Genomic DNA, 20,233 nt, shown 5'->3' with positions numbered 1-20,233 from the left:
GCTGCAACCAACAACTATCTTTATTGTTGATTAATGTAGTCTATGTACATAATTAATTATTAATTACATAAAATGTTAGAAAATAGTAAGAAATGCCTCTCTTCAAATTGTTTTGTCCAACCAGCAGTCCAAAAAGCTAAAGACATTCCATTCACAATAATATAAAATAGAGAAAAGCAGCAAATTCTCAGGTTTGAGAAGCTGAAACCAGGGAATGACTGGGAATTCTGCTTCATAAACAACTTAAAGGATAAGGCTGACAGTGTTCTTTATTTTATTTATTGTCAACAAATCCCATTAAAAGACCAAAACAATGAATTGATCTCACCAACAATTATATCATATTCCTCTGTGCCATAGAGCTCCATTGTTGTCCAAAAACTACTGATAAATGCACTAATGCTCAGCTGTTTTAGGAAATGAGTGAGTCGCTTTTAAAACTGAAACTGTATATTTGTGAAACGTCATGGCTAATCATTTCAGCACTAGTTATATGTCCTAGTTATATGCTGGTTACAGGAGGAGCCCTTTCAGAATTGTGCTTATTTCCTCTGATTTGTGCTGAATTGTTGTTGCAGTTTGGCTTTCTTTCCTATAGAGAATTACATAAGAAAAATGACCCAAGCCTTGCCCTCTTTTTAGATACTGGAAGTTAGAAGGAATGGTATTGCAATTAGTTGGTTTGAGACAGAAATAGTTTTTAGTGCATAACATTCAAAAAGTAATTTTCTGTAGTCTCAATAGGAGAGGAATTCATAAAGGGATACTGATACAGTAGCTAAATGTATAATTCTATATTGCCTGTATAGATATCTAGTTATTGTAATACAGGCTCTCTGCTGTCATCAAGGCTATCCTCCAGTGTGGTTCGGTCCAGGCCTTTCAGGTTTCTGGTTGAATTCGCCACAGTTCCTTCATACATGTTGAAATCTTTTTCTCTCTCAACAACGAAAAACAAAACAAATCCCAATGTTCGTTACCCGGAGCACCACTGTGCTTCAGTGCTGGTTCAGGATGATTAGAGAGGAGAAAATAGCACCGAGAGGCAGTGAGTCAGCAGAACACAACGCCAACTCACAGTCAAATTCTCTGTAATTTTGTGGAATGATTGTCAGTCTTTGTCCGCTGTAGAAGTCCTTGAAAAACTGGATGACAGTGCATACAGACATCAGACTTCAATGTTTATCAAACAAAATAAAGGTCCATCATGTTAGAAAGAAGCTTACGGGAGACTATTAAACCTTTTATGTTTGATATCTCCATGCAGTTGTCATCCTTTTTTTTTTTTGCAGTTAATTGTCATATTATCATCACTATCAGCAAGTACCTAAGCTAAAGCGCACGGAGATGCAACTGACTGAGTACGAGCAGATTCCTTTTGAAAAACCAGCCTGAATATACAGTATTGTTCAAAATAATAGCAGTACAATGTGACTAACCAGAATAATCAAGGTTTTTAGTATATTTTTTATTGCTACGTGGCAAACAAGTTACCAGTAGGTTCAGTAGATTCTCAGAAAACAAACAAGACCCAGCATTCATGATATGCACGCTCTTAAGGCTGTGCAATTGGGGTATTAGTTGAAAGGGGTGTGTTCAAAAAAATAGCAGTGTCTACCTTTGACTGTACAAACTCAAAACTATTTTGTACAAAAAAATTTTTTCTGGGATTTAGCAATCCTGTGAATCACTAAACTAATATTTAGTTGTATGACCACAGTTTTTAAAACTGCTTGACATCTGTGTGGCATGGAGTCAACCAACTTGTGGCACCTCTCAGCTGTTATTCCACTCCATGATTCTTTAACAACATTCCACAATTCATTCACATTTCTTGGTTTTGCTTCAGAAACAGCATTTTTGATATCACCCCACAAGTTCTCAATTGGATTAAGGTCTGGAGATTGGGCTGGCCACTCCATAACATTAATTTTGTTGGTTTGGAACCAAGACTTTGCCCGTTTACTAGTGTGTTTTGGGTCATTGTCTTGTTGAAACAACCATTTCAAGGGCATGTCCTCTTCAGCATAGGGCAACATGACCTCTTCAAGTATTTTAACATATGCAAACTGATCCATGATCCCTGGTATGCGATAAATAGGCCCAACACCATAGTAGGAGAAACATGCCCATATCATGATGCTTGCACCTCCATGCTTCACTGTCTTCACTGTGTACTGTGGCTTGAATTCAGAGTTTGGGGTCGTCTCACAAACTGCCTGTGGCCCTTGGACCCAAAAAGAACTATTTTGCTCTCATCAGTCCACAAAATGTTCCTCCATTTCTCTTTAGGCCAGTTGATGTGTTCTTTGGCAAATTGTAACCTCTTCTGCACATGCCTTTTTTTTTTTAACAGAGGGACTTTGCGGGGGATTCTTGAAAATAGATTAGCTTCACACAGACGTCTTCTAACTGTCACAGTACTTACAGGTAACTCCAGACTGTCTTTGATCATCCTGGAGGTGATCATTGGCTGAGCCTTTGCCATTCTGGTTATTCTTCTATCCATTTTGATGGTTGTCTTCCGTTTTCTTCCACGTCTCTCTGGTTTTGCTCTCCATTTTAAGGCATTGGAGATCATTTTAGCTGAACAGCCTATCATTTTTGCACCTCTTTATAGGTTTTCCCCTCTCCAATCAACTTTTTAATCAAAGTGCGCTGTTCTTCTGAACAATGTCTTGAACGACCCATTTTCCTCAGCTTTCAAATGCATGTTCAACAAGTGTTGGCTTCATCCTTAAATAGGGGCCACCTGATTCACACCTGTTTCTTCACAAAATTGATGACCTCAGTGATTGAATGCCACACTGCTATTTTTTTGAACACACCCCTTTCAACTAATTCAACTAATACCCCAATTGCACAGCCTTAAGAGCGTGCATATCATGAATGCTGGGTCTCATTTGTTTTCTGAGAATCTACTGAACCTACTGGTAACTTGTTTGCCACGTAGCAATAAAAAATATACTAAAAACCTTGATTATTCTGGTTAGTCACATTGTACTGCTATTATTTTGAACAATACTGTATGCTTTCATCCCACCTTTATCCTGCTCTCATACATAATTAATCCTTGAGTATTAGGCAGTTGAAATTTCCATATTATAATACAAAGCTCCTGTGTCTCCAGCTCTTGAATTACTCGGCTGTTCTTTGTAACTTCAGCTGCATTTTTCTAATAGTTTATCTCAGGGATGGAGCCAGTAATTCAGCAAACCTGCAGTAAATCTCTTTTACAATAACTACATATGTAAGCTGACAACATGTTTTGTATCCTGTCGCAGCTGTTTCCCCAGATAACAGCATTAATCTGTCCTCTGTTGTCCTGTGCAGGTGCCTGTTTCTGCCCAGCCTGGCGCCCCACAATGCTCCTACCAACAACACCAACGCCTCAGGTGTCAGCGATGGCGCAGTGCTGAGCGGGATGGGTACAGGTAAAAACTACTTGAATTTTCTGTTTTTCATTGCACTAGGTTATGTTGCAGAGGGATAATGTAGTACAGTGGTTACCAGCTTAACCTCTACATTTCATCTTGTAATTTGGAGACATGTTGACTAGTTGGTAAACTAACGAGAAACATGTAGGCTAGCTGGAAACATGCTAGCATTAGCCAGCTACAATAGCCCGCCAAGCTAGCTGGCTTGCTAGTTTAGTTCCTAATCAGACAGCTTATTCAAGAGACATAATTGTACTGTCTGCAAACCTTGTCTCTTTTGTGAACAGTTTATATTCTGGCGAACCAGGGTCATATAAAATAATATGGTACAACATTGATAATATTATATTTTCTTCTTTTTTTGCATTCCCTCAAAGGTCAGCCATGTTCAGATGGTTTGCAATTGACCAACAGTGCAAATTCACGTGTCAAAGTTCAAACCAAAGTTAAACCCTACACGAAAGCTATGATTTTGTGTTTGCGGATTTACTACGCCCCCATGAGCGATTCCACAGATCATGGTGTTTCCACAGAAATAAATGAACAATTCTTTATGTCATGGTCTATACTTTGGCTAACTTGTCACCCATATACAAAAATATACAAATCAACAAAAAAAATCAAGATATTTAACTAGATAGCAACTTTCTTCAGTGATGAATATCTTTATAGATAGTTGATCCTGACTGAAGATCAAAATGCTCCGGTCCTCAACTTGGCAAACATTCAGTCCATCCAATCCTCTTTCACCAAAATACACAACAGGAAACTGTTAGAATCATTTTGAGTTGATGTTTAGCAGTGACATGGTGTTGAAGTGCAACTTGTTGGCACATTTCATTTGGCTTTTCATTTTCTTCAAAAGGGAGAACATTGCGTAACCATGGCAAAGTATTTTAATATCTGGGTGGGATTTAACCACTAACCAACAGCCAATTTCTGGTACATTTTTGTCACTTTACCAGCCAGTTTGGCAGACAGCACACTGTTAGTTGGCAAAATAAGTCTTTTCTTGCCCCCATGGTATTAACATGTTCCATCACTGTTTCAGAAATGATTTAAGGTATAAAAACATTTTTTTTTTTTTTTACTGAAGCAGTAAAAGAGTAAGAATAGATTCTGATGATTTAAAATCTTCATATGTCTTCCTAATGCACATCCCACATGAAACACACACACATAAAACCCATTATATCCTTCTTGGAATACTTATGAGCACATTTTGCCCCACTCACCACTCACATCATTGTGTTGGCTTGTTACATCTGTAGTGTTGTATGCGTGCACCATCTTCTTCATCACTTCCGTTTGTTTTCCCCAGTTTACCTGCGTTCCCGTTTGTCATCTTGATTCTCACTTTCTGTCTTCTTCTTGGGGTTCAGTGTTGTTGTGTGTGTGTTTTTTTTTAAACCTCTCAGGTTTTCTTCATCTCACCCACAAAGAGAGTATTTTTTCTGATGTCTTCATTCAAAAATAAACTACAACACCTAAAACCCAAACAAGCAGCCCCTCTGATCTCTGTGTTTTAGCTCCCTCCATGGTACTTAGATTCATATCTGCAGTTGCAACCCTCGTCTGTCCTTGGGCCTTAAGTTTATTGCCAAATGGTTATATAGTGTGTTAAAAACAAATCTGTTTGTTACAAAATGCACCATAAAACCCCCAATTTTATCAGCAGAGATTTTACAGAAGAGGCTTTCATAGACCTGAAGGCAGAGATAAATTTAATCTATGACGTTATGGTTGATTTTCTAGTCTGTAGTCTCATTTAGTATTTATGAAGCACAGCTCTCCTCTCCTCTCCTCTCCTCTATTAATCGATCCCCCTCTTCATCTACTCATACGTTACTATCATTTCTCCATCTGTTTGCCTATTCGTCCGCTCCCTCTCCACCCACCCACCTCACGTTTTCCTCCTCTTGTGTTCTCCAGCCAGTCACCCAACACTATTTATAGACCTCCCTCATTTCTTCCTGTCACTCACATTTCCCTTTTCTCTGTCCTTTCATCGCTCATCTCATTCTCCAACCGTCAGTATTTCTTCCTCCATCCCTTTCTTGTTCCTCCTTTGTGTTTTTTCTTTTTCTTTCCCTCCATCCCTCTTCCTATTGTCTCTTTACCTCCCCTCCTTTTTTGCCTCATTTGTCTCAATCGCCATACTTCCCCTCCTCCTTCCTTTTCTGCTTCCCTCTGGTGTCCCACTCCTATCTGACCCATATCTTTGGATGTGCTCATCAAGAAGCTCATTCATCAAAATATCCTCATTCATCAAAATATCCTCAGTCTGCTCAGGAAGTCATATATAAGAAATAGATGTATTTCCTCAAACCAGTTTTCATCACAGTGTCTATGTTCTTGAAGCAGGTCCACTGCAGCTTTTCCTGCAACATTAATGGATTCTTTTTTCTGTAATCCAAATTCCCACAAGTCCACGGTCAGCTCCACAAATAAGAAATAATGTAATGGTACCAGTGAGCTTGCATTTAGCTTGTAGTTGGGTCTCTCCTCCAGCAAGGCCTAATACAAAAATCAATCCTTGCTCATTTGGCTCCAAGCAGATGGTGGTGTGTCAGCAGACAATGAATCATGTTATTCTGGCCAATTTTAATTTGGTCCAGTCTGATAACCTGTTGAGTGACAGCCTGATCCTGAGGCTCAATGAGTTTGCAATGCTGTGAGGTGTTTTTTCACCGAGCGGCAAGACAATGTGGCTGAAAGATGTATTTCACCTCAAAAGAAAAAGTAAACATAACATTCAAGATCATAAATAACATTAAGACAAAATGAGAGTGACAATATTAAACAAAATAAAGTGAAGCAGCTGTAACGCATGAATAATATTCACATTACACACTTTGTTTCTATTTTGCCACTATCAGCAAACTGTGCTGTGAAAAATTCCAGCTCCATTTTGCTGTAGTATCAAATAGGTGCTGGCAGCAACAAAACAAGAGTTAACATGCAGGCTGTCCAGAAATGACCGTTTCTGTGGTAAATACATGAAAATGTCTCATAGGGAAAAGTTTTTCAGAGAGCCACAAATGGTGGAAACCCAATATGGTGTATACACCAAAGATCCTGAAGGCAAATTTGTGAAGAGAAAGAATGTGTGTGTCCTATTTTGCACCGTTCAGTGTAGCAGTAGTAAGATTTACATGTAATAGTAGGTAGAGCATCACTTGGGTCAGTTCATGTTGTTTTGGACTTCTTAGAGCAAAATTTGTGGATGCAGTGTAGAAAGTATTGTGATGAACAGACCATGCTGCAGTTGCCTCCACAGTGACAAAAACATAGTAGTCTGAAATTGCACCCCCTCTCACCTCTTTTTCTTCCACTTTACCTCCGCTTCCCCTCTTTCACCTCCAGGGGAGCGCTTGTTCCCTCCTCCGTCAGGCCTGACCTACTCCACCTGGTTCTGCGTGGAGCGCTTCAGCGCAGCTCCTCAGGCCCACCCGGTGCGACTGCTGACCGTTGTCCGTCGGGCCACGTCCTCAGAGCAGCACTATGTCTGCCTGGCAGTTGTGCTGTCTGTCAAAGATCGCTCGCTTACCGTCTCCACCAAGGAGGAGCTGCTGCAGACTTACTGTGAGTACAGCAGTAAATTCAGATTTATTTTTTTTTTTTTGTAATTTCTACTTTAATTTGATAGTGATAGTATAGGGAGACAGAGGGGATGACATGCAGCAAAGGGCCTAGGCTGGCTTCAAACCCAGACCGCTACGGTAAGGACTCAGCCTTGATACATGGTACACGCTTTACCAGGTGAGCTACCAGGGCGCCCTGTACAGCCATAAAATTTAACAACCTGTTTCATTTATTGGATCAGATGGTGGGTTTTTTTTTTTTTTTTTTACACCAAGTGGAGTCCAAATAATTAGCAAAGTAGACATGAATAACAATTTGGCTCAGTTTAGATACAGAATGGGCCACAGTGGCGACACTGCAGTGAGTGAAGGTCAGCATTTACACATAACTCTGAGCCATTAAGCTATTTAGTATGTTTGTGTAAACCTGACATGGTTTGGCTTTTGAATGGTTTGGTCCAGTGCATATTGTCATATATCTTAAACCTGCCACTGTTGTTTTAGATATCAGGGGTGATATAATATTATATAGTACATGTTCTCAGAGCAACAAAGAAGGGAGGTTGGTACAGTGGGAGAAGTCTTCATATCTAAAACACCTTATAAAGCTGTCCCTTGTGGGATTTCAGTCAGTAACCCAGAGTTAATGTTTTTACGTCTGCCCAAGCCCTCTGAATCATGGATATTGCCCCCCTGCTTCCTTCTCCCTCCCCCCATCAAGCAGCGGACGAGTCGAGTGAAGAAGCCTCCTTCTACGAGATCCTGCCCTGCTGCGCTCGTTTCCGCTGCGGCGAGCTGATCGCCGAGGGCCAGTGGCACCACCTGGTGCTGGTCATGAGTAAAGGCATGCTGAAGAACAGCATGGCCACGCTGTACATCGACGGCCAGCTTATCAACACTGTCAAGGTAAAGTTAAAGGCTGAATTATATGATACGTGAACGACTAAGCGATTATTCCAAATATACAGTCCCTTTGTTCAGAATATACTGATGTGCATATTCTCAGTATCATATAATGTAGATGGAGATATGGATAGGAATACACAGAATAGATATCCGACTGTACATCATTATCTCCTCGCATATACTAAAATCTGTTTTTAAGGATGACTATACAAAGCAACTGAGAGTGAGTGGGTGTGTAGAGTCTCCCCATCCACATCACTGGACAGCACAGTGCTGATATTATAGATAATAGTGTCAGCAAGCGAGTAAGTAATTGGAATCAGTAGTTGTTTGCTCTGGAGTGAAACCGTGGTTAGTCGTGCTTTGATGGGGAATACAAATTAACCCAAAATGTCCGGAACACTGACCATGATTTAGATAAAGAACAAGCACAGAAATCAATTTCTAAACCAGGCTTTAAACAGTAGCCTTGCAGCACAGCAGTAGACTGTGATGTGGCTTGTGGTTTAGACTTTAGATTCCCCTGAGATTAGAGAGCAGAGCAGCGACATGGTTTGGCAGACCGCAAGTTTCAGCTTCCTCTCAGCACCACTGATAACAACAGCTTCGTTTCCTGCTGAGGTCGTCATACAGGAAACAACAAGCCGATCATATGTATTTTATGTGTCTGTGCGCATGTACCAGTGCACTTGTGGTTGTGTTTTTTGTCCCCTGTGGGTGTCTGTAAAGCACAAATCTTCTCTCATAAAGCCCTAAAGATCCCTTCATAGCAAAATGAAAAAGTATCCAGTTACCCAGTACTTACTTTAGATTAACATATGGATGTTTGCTCAAAGAACCATTGAAATGCAATTTTGTAGTGAGTGCAAACAGTATAAATAAAGTGCTCAGATTAAAATGTTGCCTACATTTCTGAAACATGAAAGTAAATAGCTTAGCTCACTGTTCTGGTGTAACACAAATGACTGACTGTGTGGCTGAAAGCTTCAGGTACTATTTCAGAATGTGATGTACCCTTATAGAAATCACTCATCTGTATCATAACCCTGCACTTCCCTCTCCTCCAGCTTCACTACATCCACAGTGCACCAGGCGGCTCTGGCTCCACCAACCCTCCTGTGTTGAGCACTGTGTACGGGTATGTGGGGACGCCGCCTGCCCAGCGCCAGCTCTCCAGCCTGGTGTGGCGTCTGGGGCCCAGCCACTTCCTGGAGGAGGTCCTGCCTGCCACCAGCGTTGCCGCCATCTATGAACTGGGACCCAACTACGTGGGCAGCTTCCAGGCTGTCTACCTGCCCTGTGAGTGGTCCTTTAGGTTTCATCTTGCAGTGTGGTGTTCAAAAAAGCCTCTGCCCTCTTGTGCTGCCTTGAATAGTATACTCTTCAATTCTCATCTTTAAGGGTCACTCTTCTTTCTTTTAGTCTACTATCTTCTCTGTTTTCTCTTTTTCTATCCTTTATAACATTTTCTCTTCTCACTTTTTGTCATTTTATCCCCTTTCTTCACACGTCTCTGTCAATCTTTTTTATCTCTTTTTTTTTTTAATCTTTTCTACCTCCCTCACCTGTCTTTTTATTGTCCCAGGTAAAGACTCAAAGACAGAGGTAGCACCTACCTCCCCAGTGGCGTTGGTACCAGAGGAGAAGGTGTCCTTCAGCCTCTATGCGCTCTCTGTCTCTACTCTCACTGTGGCCAAGATCAGGAAAGTCTACAACAAACTGGACAGCAAAGCCATCGCCAAACAGGTCAGACACACCGCTGCTCGGTAGAAGTCACCAGGCTAGTATTGTTTTATAAAAGCTGCTATTTAACCAACTTTGGGAACTTTGTCAAAAGCAAGCAGAAAAAAATTAGACTGAGATGAATGGACTGAAAGCAACATATAGACTGTAGCACTTTTCACCAGATTGTTTTCTACAAACATTAATAGAATTCATTTTAAATAACAACAAAAATTCTATACACATGCATTTCCTGTGGGAGCAAGCTGGAGTCTGACTGAGGGGAGTGTACTGGAGTGTAGAGCTTACTGACTTTCATTACATCATGCCTGACTGATGTAACTGACTGGAAAAAAAGAAACCGCTCTTTCCCACAGCCACAGTGCAGAGCGCGGTGATGTTTTCAGTTCAGTGCAGACCTTTAGCAAAATTGTAAAGTTTGCAGAGAAAAAAGATTTATATCTTAAATAATAAATAAATACACATATAAGAAATTCTGTGGAGGTTTCTATTGCTCACTCTGTATTTATAAAGGTAAGCACACACACACACACACATATATATACAGACATACATGCAGGTGCATACTGCATATTGGCAAAGGTCAAACTCACTCCTCAACAGAAAATATACAGTCAGTCTACTCGGATGGACATTCATTCACAGATAAATATATGCATTTACAGTGACTAACACACCAACCTTTTATCCCACCAAAAATGTGTGTTTGAGTTCCAAATGAGCTCCCTCCTCCGTCCTTATCTCTCTCCCCACCTGTCAAGTTATTTCCCAGCCTGCTCTACTCTCCCTGCTAAGCCTCGGCTCGTGGTGACTCACAGGAAGCAAACGGCAAAGAAGTGCAGAGGCAGCATTTTTGTTTTATTAAAAAACAAACTGTAACATTATCACTTCTCACTAAAGGAAAGGAATTAGGAAAATGCCACATAAAGACTGTTGTTGTTACAGTATTTTTCACACCCTTTTCACTTGCTAAATTGGCCATCATGTTAAAATGAAGCTCCATAAATACAGTATTTTCCTATAGAGCAACAGAGTGTGGTGCCTCTTTCTTTTCCTCCTGACTTGCTAAATTGGTCCCATATTTCATTCTAACTGGCTGAATGAAAGCCTTTTAGAAAGTTCAGACCTTGATACAAGACCGCAGCCTTCAACACTAAATTCTGATGCCCCCTCCTTTCCATAACCTCTTCTTTCTTTCCTTCTTTAGCTCGCTGTGTCCTCTCATGAAAACGCCACTCCTGTAAAGCTGATTCATAATGCCGCCGGCCACCTCAATGGGCCAGCTCGTACCATTGGAGCCGGAGTCATTGGATATTTAGGTAAACTAAGTCTGTGAAATAATCTATAATATCAGCAACAAATCCTGTTACAGTATATACAGTATTGTTGTAATTGGCCCAGGGCTCATGGTATTGGATTAGAAAAAATACCATTGATGATCCCTCAGCTTGTTTTATCCATCAAACTGTTGTGTCTAGAAAAATATCCAAATTAGCATTTTATCCTTGAACCCTTTAGCATAATTTTGCCCCTTGTGTGAATAGTTTCTTTAATGAAACTTGTTGATCCTTTATACTGCACTAACACCGTGAGAAGCTCATGAATGTAACCTTTCCTTTTTTTTTTTTTTTTACCCCTTCAGGGGTTCGTGCCTTCGTGGCCAAACCTGTTGCCACCAATCTGCAGTATGTGGGTGGGGCGGCAGCCATCTTGGGCCTGGTTGCCATGGCGTCAGATGTGGAGGGCCTGTATGCAGCTGTCAAAGCTTTGGTGTGTGTTGTAAAAAGCAACCCGTTGGCCAGTAAGGAGATGGAGCGCATCAAAGGCTACCAGGTTAGATACAGTTCTACAGTTTAACACTGGTCACTTAACAAGTTTTGATATTCTGGATTTTGCCTTTGGCTGAAAATAGCAGGTAAACAAAAACTCATTAGTTGGTAAATAGTTGGTAAATATTGGTATGGTGTGGTGGGATTTAGTTATTTTAATTTGTACAATGCCAAAACAGAAATGTGATGTGACATTAAAAATGCAATGAAATATGATTAAAATGATTAGTTAAAATATTTTTGCTGTTTGTCCATCTCCTGCAGCTGCTGGCTATGCTGCTGAAGAAGAAGCGCTCGCTGCTCAACAGCCACATCCTCCACCTCACCTTCTCTCTGGTGGGAACAGTTGACAGCGGCCACGAGACCTCCATCATTCCCAACTCCACTGCCTTCCAGGACCTGCTCTGTGACTTCGAGGTGAGGGCTTGGGTGGTAAATGGAACCACAATGCCAGTAAATGCTAAATGAAATATAATAATTAGATTATTGCAGTCTAGCAGTAGAAAGAACTTAGTCAGCCATTTTGGCAGCTAACCAGCCATAAGCATCTTGTTCCACTTAATCCCCTATCTGGCTAATGAAACAGTAAGAGTTGCAGGTATATTTTGGGATGTACTGGCTGCTGTGACCAGATAAAAAAAAGGTTTCCTACATGGCTGTTGAACCTTTAAGAAACTGGGCCACTCTGTTCCAAGACGCCACCTTTCCTTGGCAGTAGTTTGAGGTGCCAAACATGGCTTGTGTCGCAGAGGTCTCAGTCTGCTCCGTCTGCTCCTCAGGTCTGGCTCCACGCTCCTTACGAACTCCATCTGTCTCTGTTTGAGCATTTCATCGAACTGCTGACAGAATCCAGGCAAGTGTCAAAACTTTCTTTTCCTTGAGATTTGCCCTGAATCAATTATAAAACAGTGAATCATAATGAAAATTATATTTTACTGAAGAAGTTATTTGGCACCATTACTTACTTTTTGATGTTATTTCAGCAAAGAAGCTAATCTCTGATCTAACTGTGTGTGTCACTTTCTGTATTGAACAGTGAGGCGGCTAAAAATGCCAAACTGCTGAGGGAGTTTCAGCTGATCCCCAGACTGCTGCTGACCCTGAGAGACACCTCACTGTCCCAGCCGACTGTAGCTGCCATCAGCAACGTGCTCAGTCTGCTGCTGCAGGGCTTCCCCAACCCATACGATCTGCTGCGGTAAACACATGTTCAGACATATCTATCCACAAGGATTAAACTTGTTGTACAGCTCACTCACGCAGGATAAAGTAAAGATAGAATATGTAAAATACAAGAAGCAGTGGAGCTATGTAGGCATATTGCATTCTTTTGTTTTTACTGTATGTTCAACACCAAAAACTGGAGAATGGAAAGCAAAAACACAAACAAAAGCTTAACTTTACTTTTTGTTTTTCACCTCGCAGGTTTGGCCAGTTCATCTCCTCTACTCTTCCAACATTTGCTGTTTGCGAGAAGTTTGTCGTCATGGAGATCAATAACGAGGAGAAGATCGATGGAGGTAACATTAAATGCAATATGATTCTTGTTTATGTGGCAAATGCTGGTAAATACAAAAGCAGGTATTTTGAATCATTTTTGGCTAGTAAAATAGATAAATATACAGTATGTTAGCCATATCAACACCGTTTTGGCCGGTGGAATGAATGACAGATTTTCTAATCTGACTGATATGACTGTTTCCTCATGAAAACTTTCTTTTATCGGCAGGTAATGATGATGATTTTGGTGGTCTCCTGTCAGCCAACCTCATTCTGCTGAGAAACCGACTGCTGGACAACCTGCTCAGACTGCTATTCACCACCAAAGAGAAATGCTCCGTCAATGCCCAGTAAGACAAAAGTCTCATCCTATATCTGCTTATCCTGAAAGCTTTGAGCTCCAAATCAAAATTCCCAAGGCACCCATTAATTTCTGCAAAATGTGAATATTCACAATAGTAACAAATGTAGTTCAAGTGTAATGTGAATTTCCTGGATCTTAGAAACATTTTCATCACTAAAGCAAAGCTGCACTGTATAGGGTTTTCTGCCCTTCCAGACACCTTGCTCAGTCTGCAGCCATTAATTAGAAAGCTAACACTAAACGTAATCTTAGATGGTTGTGAGAGTAATGAAATAATACTTAAAAATAGGTATTAGACTGCATTTTAGAAATAACGCTGGCCCTAGTTTACGCCATTTGCTCTTTGACTCTCCCTGCAGGGCGTGTGAGGAGCTGGTGCGGACGCTGGGCTTTGATTGGCTCTTGATGTTCATGGAGGAACATCTTCACTCGAGCACAGTCACGGCAGCCCTGTGGATCCTGGTGGTGCTGCTCTCCAACCAGTCCATCCTTAATCGCTTCAAAGAGGGCCTGTGTGGAGGAGGCTGGCTGGACCACACCGACTCTGTCCTGACCAATAAGATCGGCACAGTGCTGGGTGAGTGCGCAAGGCATCATGGCAACACAGTTGATTGAACAAAATCTGAAACACAATATTAACTCCGAAGTTGGATTTAGGGGGATTTTAGGCAATTGGAAGGACCTGTTTGATAATAGCTCAAATAATTAAGTTTTAAAAAAAAAAAAGTTTAATTCTATAAACTTGAACATTGACATTCCCTACCACACGAGTCAGAAGCATGCAGTAATAATGTGCAGTGTGTATGTTGTAATATGGCTCAGCAGACGCCTCTCCTCACTCTGGCAACGCTTTCCGTCGGAGTTGGCCTTCGTTCAGTAAACAGAAAGCTGCACAGTTTGTGCGGCGCACAGCCAAGGGTTCGTCCTCTCATTTTTTGCCTCCCTGCACTCACCGCTGCAACTATAGTCCCTCCTGAGCTCAATGGTTTTCAACCTCGTCAATTCGTCACTTTAAGTATTTGCTGGTAAATATTTGCGTAAAAAAACTGATGTTCTTTATTTTCTCTTTTATGCTCTAATTATTCACTTAAGCACGTTGATGACAAAAATAAAGAATGTGCTCACAAATTTGTATATTAGATTTCTTACTTCTTCCCTACTTTCTTACTTCCTTAAACTACATAACAACCTCACCAGTATCATCTTACCAACCTCCAGGTTGAGAACCATTGACTTTGCTTATGAAAACCCCGCTGAGTAGTGACATGGCCTAACAGAACTACTACTGCTGTAGCATTGTCAGAGTGTGTGCCATCAGGTTGAAGCCCTTTTAATTTTATTCAGATTTGGAGTTTGTGATCCAGCTCAACCAAATCCTTTCTTAGTGCTCAGTTTCCAATTTAAATCCTGCTTGATTAGCTCAGTTAGAAGATTACAGTCCTGAGTTTATACAATAAGCACCACCTTGATGAAACTCCATTAAACCCCAAACCATGTACAACAGCTGTACTCTGAGTTGCCAGTAGGTGCCCTAGTCAGTGGGTGTATGTGGTCCTCTCCTCCCTTAACTCTCCAACCCTCCTCTTTAGGCTTCAATGTGGGCCGCAGTGCCGGCGGGCGCTCCACAGTGCGAGAGATCAACCGAGACGCTTGCCACTTCCCAGGATTCCCTGTGCTGCAGACACTGCTGCCCAAACACACCAACGTGCCGGAGCTCTACTTCCTGCTCATGGCGCTGTTCCTGCAGCAGCCCGTCACCGAGCTGCCAGACAGCCTGCAGGTACATGTTAGTATACCCAACCTTTTTTCTTCTACTAATAATAATAATGCATCTGCTCAGTTTGCTTTTGATCTGAATTTTAACAAATTATTGCAGCTTTGTAAAAACATCACATAGGTGGAAGAACACACATGCACCTTGTTCAAATGTAGTAACATATAGTAATATGTAGTGTGTATATTACCCCAGTGTGTGTATGCTTGTCTTCTCAGTTTGACCTGGACTCCATCTGGACGTTCATCTTTGGCATGCCGGCCTCCAGTGCGACAGTAGTGGGCTCCATCCACAATGTGTACACCGAGGCTGCCTTCCTGCTGCTAGCCATGCTGCGTAGCATGCTCAACCTGGTGAGAACCACCGTTCAGCTTACACTGTGAAAAGCCTTGGGTTGTCAGAAGTTCTTTTTAAATCCATATTTACTGTCATTTTCAAGAAGAACATAATTATCAAGGTAAGAGCCCAGACGAATATCAGTTGCCTCTACAGTGTCGGATGTAATTCTCCAAAAAATGTTATAATAGTAAAAGCTTGTTTTTTGTAAACTAGTTTTAAAAACAAATCATATTTCAGCTACTAGGAGATTTCACAGCTGTCCTCCTTATTCCATCAACAGAATGTACAAAAAAATGTTTAATATCTTGAGGACAAAATGCTCTCAGGATCAATATTCCAGTTGCATAGTTAAGGTTTAAGAGAAACCTCTTTACCCATAATTTGACTAATTAAATCCAAGACCTTTTCTCAAAAGCAGATTACTTTTGAACACTCCTACAGAGAGCTTATGTCTTGGAAAACTCATATCTGAGAGGTTTCTCGTGTTCATCAGTTATTTTAAGTGGTTCTTTATGTAGGATTTCCCTGCAGTTGCTGCATGGATTATTTAAAGGTGTCTTTAAGCTCCATTAATCCAACAAATATGACTTAGCGCACAAGCTGTTATCGTCCTCATCCACATGCTCTCACCCTGGAGTTTCACAGTGAATCGCACAGTGCTCGCTGCTGGTTGCTGGGAACTAAGGCCTTGTTCAGACTGCCAGCCCAAATCCGTTTTTGGCATATCCAGATTGTATCCAGATTGATTTTTAGAAAGTCTGGACAGCAAATCGGATCCAAGCCACATTTGGAGGTGGTTTGAAATGCGATTCCAATTGGATTTCTACAGATGCGTCTCAGTCCGGACGCACCAGACAAACTCAAGAATGGAGTTCTGCACTGCGATTTGACAGCGCGCAGTGTGGATTCTGCTCAAGCACTCTGATGCACTTCAAATGCACAAATCTGATTTACCTGCAGTGTGAACAAAGCCGTAGTGCCTCATTCATGGCACAGGCTGCTGAGTTCCACTTTATTTAGATCCTCCAAACCAGTCTGAGATTTTGAACTGAAAAGCTAGCACTTCCACTGCTTCTAAATATGAAGTTTGAATGAAAATGTTTCAGTCAAGTCAGTGCTTGATTTTTTTTTGTGTGTGTCTTTTTCTAGCCGTGGCAGTCAGAGGAGGAAGGTTCCTGGCTGAGGGAGTACCCAGTCACCCTCATGCAGTTCTTTAGGTATCTTTACCACAACGTGCCCGACCTGGCACCAATGTGGCACAGTCCTGAGTTCCTCTGTGCCCTGGCAGCATCTGTCTTCCCTTTCAACATCAGGCCCTATTCTGAGATGGTAAGGCTGTACATTTTTTCCCTAAATGAATCTGAAGCCAAATTAAGTTCTGCACAAGTGAAGAGGCAATAGGAAATCCTTAAATGTGATCTTTACTGGTGACTATAACCAAATGCAGCAACTTTAATAGCACTTTACCTTCTTCTATACAAATCTCTTGTCTCAAGACTTTTAAGTTCAAATGCATAAGGAGTTTTTGTTCCAAGACTGAGGGAATAGGTCTGAAATAGGGTTTAAAAGCAAAAAATCTCATCACCAGAGCAAGTAATCACAGGTATTGATCAGTAACCCTATCAACCTGCTCCAGATATATATTGTGATTCTCGTCTATGGGGCAATAAAAGCTGTAATTAACTGCCCCTTTGGAACCTCCTTTGGCCACTATAACCTTTACTACTGCAGTTTCAAGAACAAAGTGCAAGGCACTGCAGTTTTTCAGACAGTTTACATAATAAGATAATTGTATAATTATAAATAAAGAAATGTCTCTAATTTAAATGTTTGTACGGTTTTCATTATCCTGTACCTTGCTAAAGTGCGGTCCTGTTATAACTGTAAAATAAAAATAAATATAAATTAAAACTATTGATAAATTGTCTCTTTCCAACCGTTCCAGGTCAGTGATTTGGACGACGAGGCGGGTTCTCCCACCGAGGAGTTCAAGGCCTTCGCTGGAGACTCGGGTATGAACCGCAGCCAGTCTGAATACTGTAATGTGGGCTCCAAGACATCCCTGACCAACCACCCAGCCAAAAAGTACGTCTTTGACTTCATGAGGGTCCTGATCATGGACAACCTCTGCATGACCCCGGCCAGCAAGCAGACGCCCATCATTGACCTGCTGCTGGAGGTGAGGAGATAACCAGGGTGGGGGTGTCGCCAATTTAAAGATTTGATTCAATCATTCCATGTAGCACCTTAATTAACAGACAGTCACCTATAATTATATGTTTTCTCTCATTTGATTAATAAAAGCATGCTATAACTGCTATTAAAAATTATTTTCTTGGTACCAAAGACCAGCCTATACTGTAGCAGACTTCAGTTCTGATAACTGGATTTCAAATGAGAGCAAACTTGTTTACCCATCATAACTCTTAATAAAAAATGGTCATAAATGTGTGTATCTGTTTTCTGGTACTAGGCCTCCCCGGAGCGCTCCACTAGAACTCAGCAGAAGGAGTTTCAGTCCAACATCCTGGACGGCGTCATGGAGCATCTTCTTGCTGCTGATGTCCTTCTAGGTCAGAACAAACCCTCAACTTCAACCCTGTATACAGTCAGGTCTCAGTTTGTACAGTTTATAGTTTACCTGCCACACCTGCCAACTTCACTGTTTTCCAGTAATCTGTAGTTTTAGGATAAAAATAAAAATAAACCTCCAAATTATTTCCTCATGCAGCTCACTGATGTTTCTTCTTACCTCAGTGGTTCGCTAGCTGCCACATTGGTGAGGAGAGACGACAAACCGCCACTTAATTGAACATTATTTGGCCAGTGGCTGTTAACTAAAATATCTGATGATTAGGCAGAAGATGACCCGGATGAGCATGCTGCAGGACAGCCTGGACCTGTTTCTTGGCTCTGTGAGATGCTGTGATTGTTGCATGAGTCAGCAAATCACAGTCTGAAGCCCAGAGGACTGCATCTGGGCTGAAGCATCTTCAGCATTTTACATGACTGCTTGTGTTATATTTCGTCTATAGTCTGTAGTCTGTTTTTTTTGTAATGAGATACATATGCGTATACATTATAAGTCAATACACAAAATATATTTTTACTATGTTTTTGTCCTTTGAACACATCACCTCTGACCTCACCTCTAAATGTATCTGAGCTAGTAATCTATATTTCAGCTTGTTTTACAGTACATAATCTATAACATGATGAAAAAACTAATTCAGCACACACTACTGTCAGCATGCTATTTTGTTTAATCTGGAAGGTCATTTCTGTTAATGAGAGACTATCCTTATGGAAGAATATACTTCCTACAAGTCTCAAAATACTATACTTACAAACAGTCTCTGAAACCAGTGAAAATAATTGTTAAAAAGCTGTTTTCCTCTCTCAGCTGTAAGAAGGAACGCGTAGTAGTCTGCTGACTAGCCAGTAGAGAAACACAGACTTTTGTTTAGTAATGTGATTCTACCGTCAGATGAAACATCCTTCAGTGCCACAATTAGGATAGATGCATCAAAGGAGACATTGTATATGGCAGCTAATATATGAAACTCTCTCTTGCTGCTCCTCTCCATTCAGGTGAAGATGCCTCTCTGCCCCTCAGCAGTGGTGGCAGTTATCAGATTCTGGTCAACAACGTCTTCTACTTCACCCAGCGGGTGGTGGACAAGCTGTGGCAGGGGATGTTCAACAAGGACTCCAAGCTGGTGGTAGACTTCATCGTGCAGCTCATAGGACAGGTACAAACCAAACCGCCTTCAAAAAGGTCCAGAATGGACAGATTGGCATGAATGGTAATATAATTCATATGTACTACATTTTTTTTAATGAACTGACAAAGACATTGTGGCACTAAACACTAAAAGTATTTATCAAATGACGTCTTAAGACAAAGCGGCATTGTGTTGAGGCACCTGGACAACAGACATTTCCAGCTGGTAGGTCGTAATTACAACCTCTGTGCGCTCAAGTTATCAAGCTCGGAAAAAACTATTTTAAAACAAGTTAGTCTTAGCTAGATAGTTATCATAGATTGCAAACTGTAAATGTAGTGTTAAGTTAGATTTATGTTCAAGCTGTGCGAAAAATAAAACTATTCTGATCATAATATGAATGCTCAGAAACCTTGAGCTTGATAAAAAAGTAACTTAACACCCCTGAAAATCTTGCCTTAGCTGATCTCCAGTAGTTTAACTTAACCTTGCTGCAGTGAAGTACAGGTGGACTCCAGGACCCGGTTACATCACTGTTGGGTGTGGTTACAGGTGCAAAAGAGCACATTTCTGAGGTGAAACAGACCTGAAACTTTCAACCAGAGAGAGCAGCAAAACGGTGCTTTTCAGCCTGGTGTTGAGTTGCTCTTTTAAGGCTACTTGGAATAATGAGTTGAAGGGCTTAATTTGTACTGAAATTAAATTGGAATTTAAATTGGAACTGATGTTTGGCTAAATTATAATATAGAAACTTATCACACCCAGCAAAATGCACCAGCATTTAGCAGGTGCTTCTTGTAAGAAGCATGCGTTGTCAGACTGGACACTTTTCTCCAGAGCAGCCGGAGGCAGACAGACGCCGTCTGTGTGCTGCCTGCACTGGTTACAGAAATAAAACAGTCCTTCTGTGAGTCTTCTTCCAGTTAATGGAACCACTGAGCGCACTCGGGATTAAATTTGATAAGCAGCATCCATCTGACTGCAGGTCTCACAAACTCACTTTATTTTAGCCTGTGAAGGGACAAAAATTAG

The 20,233-nt window shown here is 41.1% G+C and overlaps 1 protein-coding gene across 5 annotated transcripts in view; it reads left to right on the top strand.

The window, feature by feature from the left end:
* The window catches only part of wdfy3 (WD repeat and FYVE domain containing 3), a 105,120-nt gene that overhangs the window by 59,124 nt on the left and 25,763 nt on the right, over positions 1-20,233 (top strand). For 3 of the 5 annotated variants that reach the window (XM_044195694.1, XM_044195691.1, XM_044195695.1), the window contains 19 exons: positions 3,334-3,434; positions 6,804-7,022; positions 7,743-7,927; positions 8,995-9,226; positions 9,513-9,673; positions 10,878-10,989; positions 11,313-11,503; positions 11,764-11,916; positions 12,279-12,352; positions 12,536-12,697; positions 12,925-13,019; positions 13,229-13,349; positions 13,723-13,940; positions 14,953-15,149; positions 15,356-15,490; positions 16,626-16,805; positions 17,422-17,655; positions 17,950-18,049; positions 19,068-19,228. In XM_044195694.1, the coding sequence (XP_044051629.1) occupies positions 3,334-3,434; positions 6,804-7,022; positions 7,743-7,927; positions 8,995-9,226; positions 9,513-9,673; positions 10,878-10,989; positions 11,313-11,503; positions 11,764-11,916; positions 12,279-12,352; positions 12,536-12,697; positions 12,925-13,019; positions 13,229-13,349; positions 13,723-13,940; positions 14,953-15,149; positions 15,356-15,490; positions 16,626-16,805; positions 17,422-17,655; positions 17,950-18,049; positions 19,068-19,228 (3,031 nt within the window). The remainder of the gene's footprint in view (positions 1-3,333; positions 3,435-6,803; positions 7,023-7,742; positions 7,928-8,994; positions 9,227-9,512; positions 9,674-10,877; positions 10,990-11,312; positions 11,504-11,763; positions 11,917-12,278; positions 12,353-12,535; positions 12,698-12,924; positions 13,020-13,228; positions 13,350-13,722; positions 13,941-14,952; positions 15,150-15,355; positions 15,491-16,625; positions 16,806-17,421; positions 17,656-17,949; positions 18,050-19,067; positions 19,229-20,233) is intronic. The other 2 variants (XM_044195693.1, XM_044195692.1) reach the window with 2 other exon arrangements.

This window comes from Siniperca chuatsi, linkage group LG5 (genome assembly GCF_020085105.1).
Source record: "Siniperca chuatsi isolate FFG_IHB_CAS linkage group LG5, ASM2008510v1, whole genome shotgun sequence".
NCBI classification, from domain to species: Eukaryota; Metazoa; Chordata; class Actinopteri; order Centrarchiformes; family Sinipercidae; genus Siniperca; species Siniperca chuatsi.
This window is presented reverse-complemented; position numbering and strand designations above follow the sequence as displayed.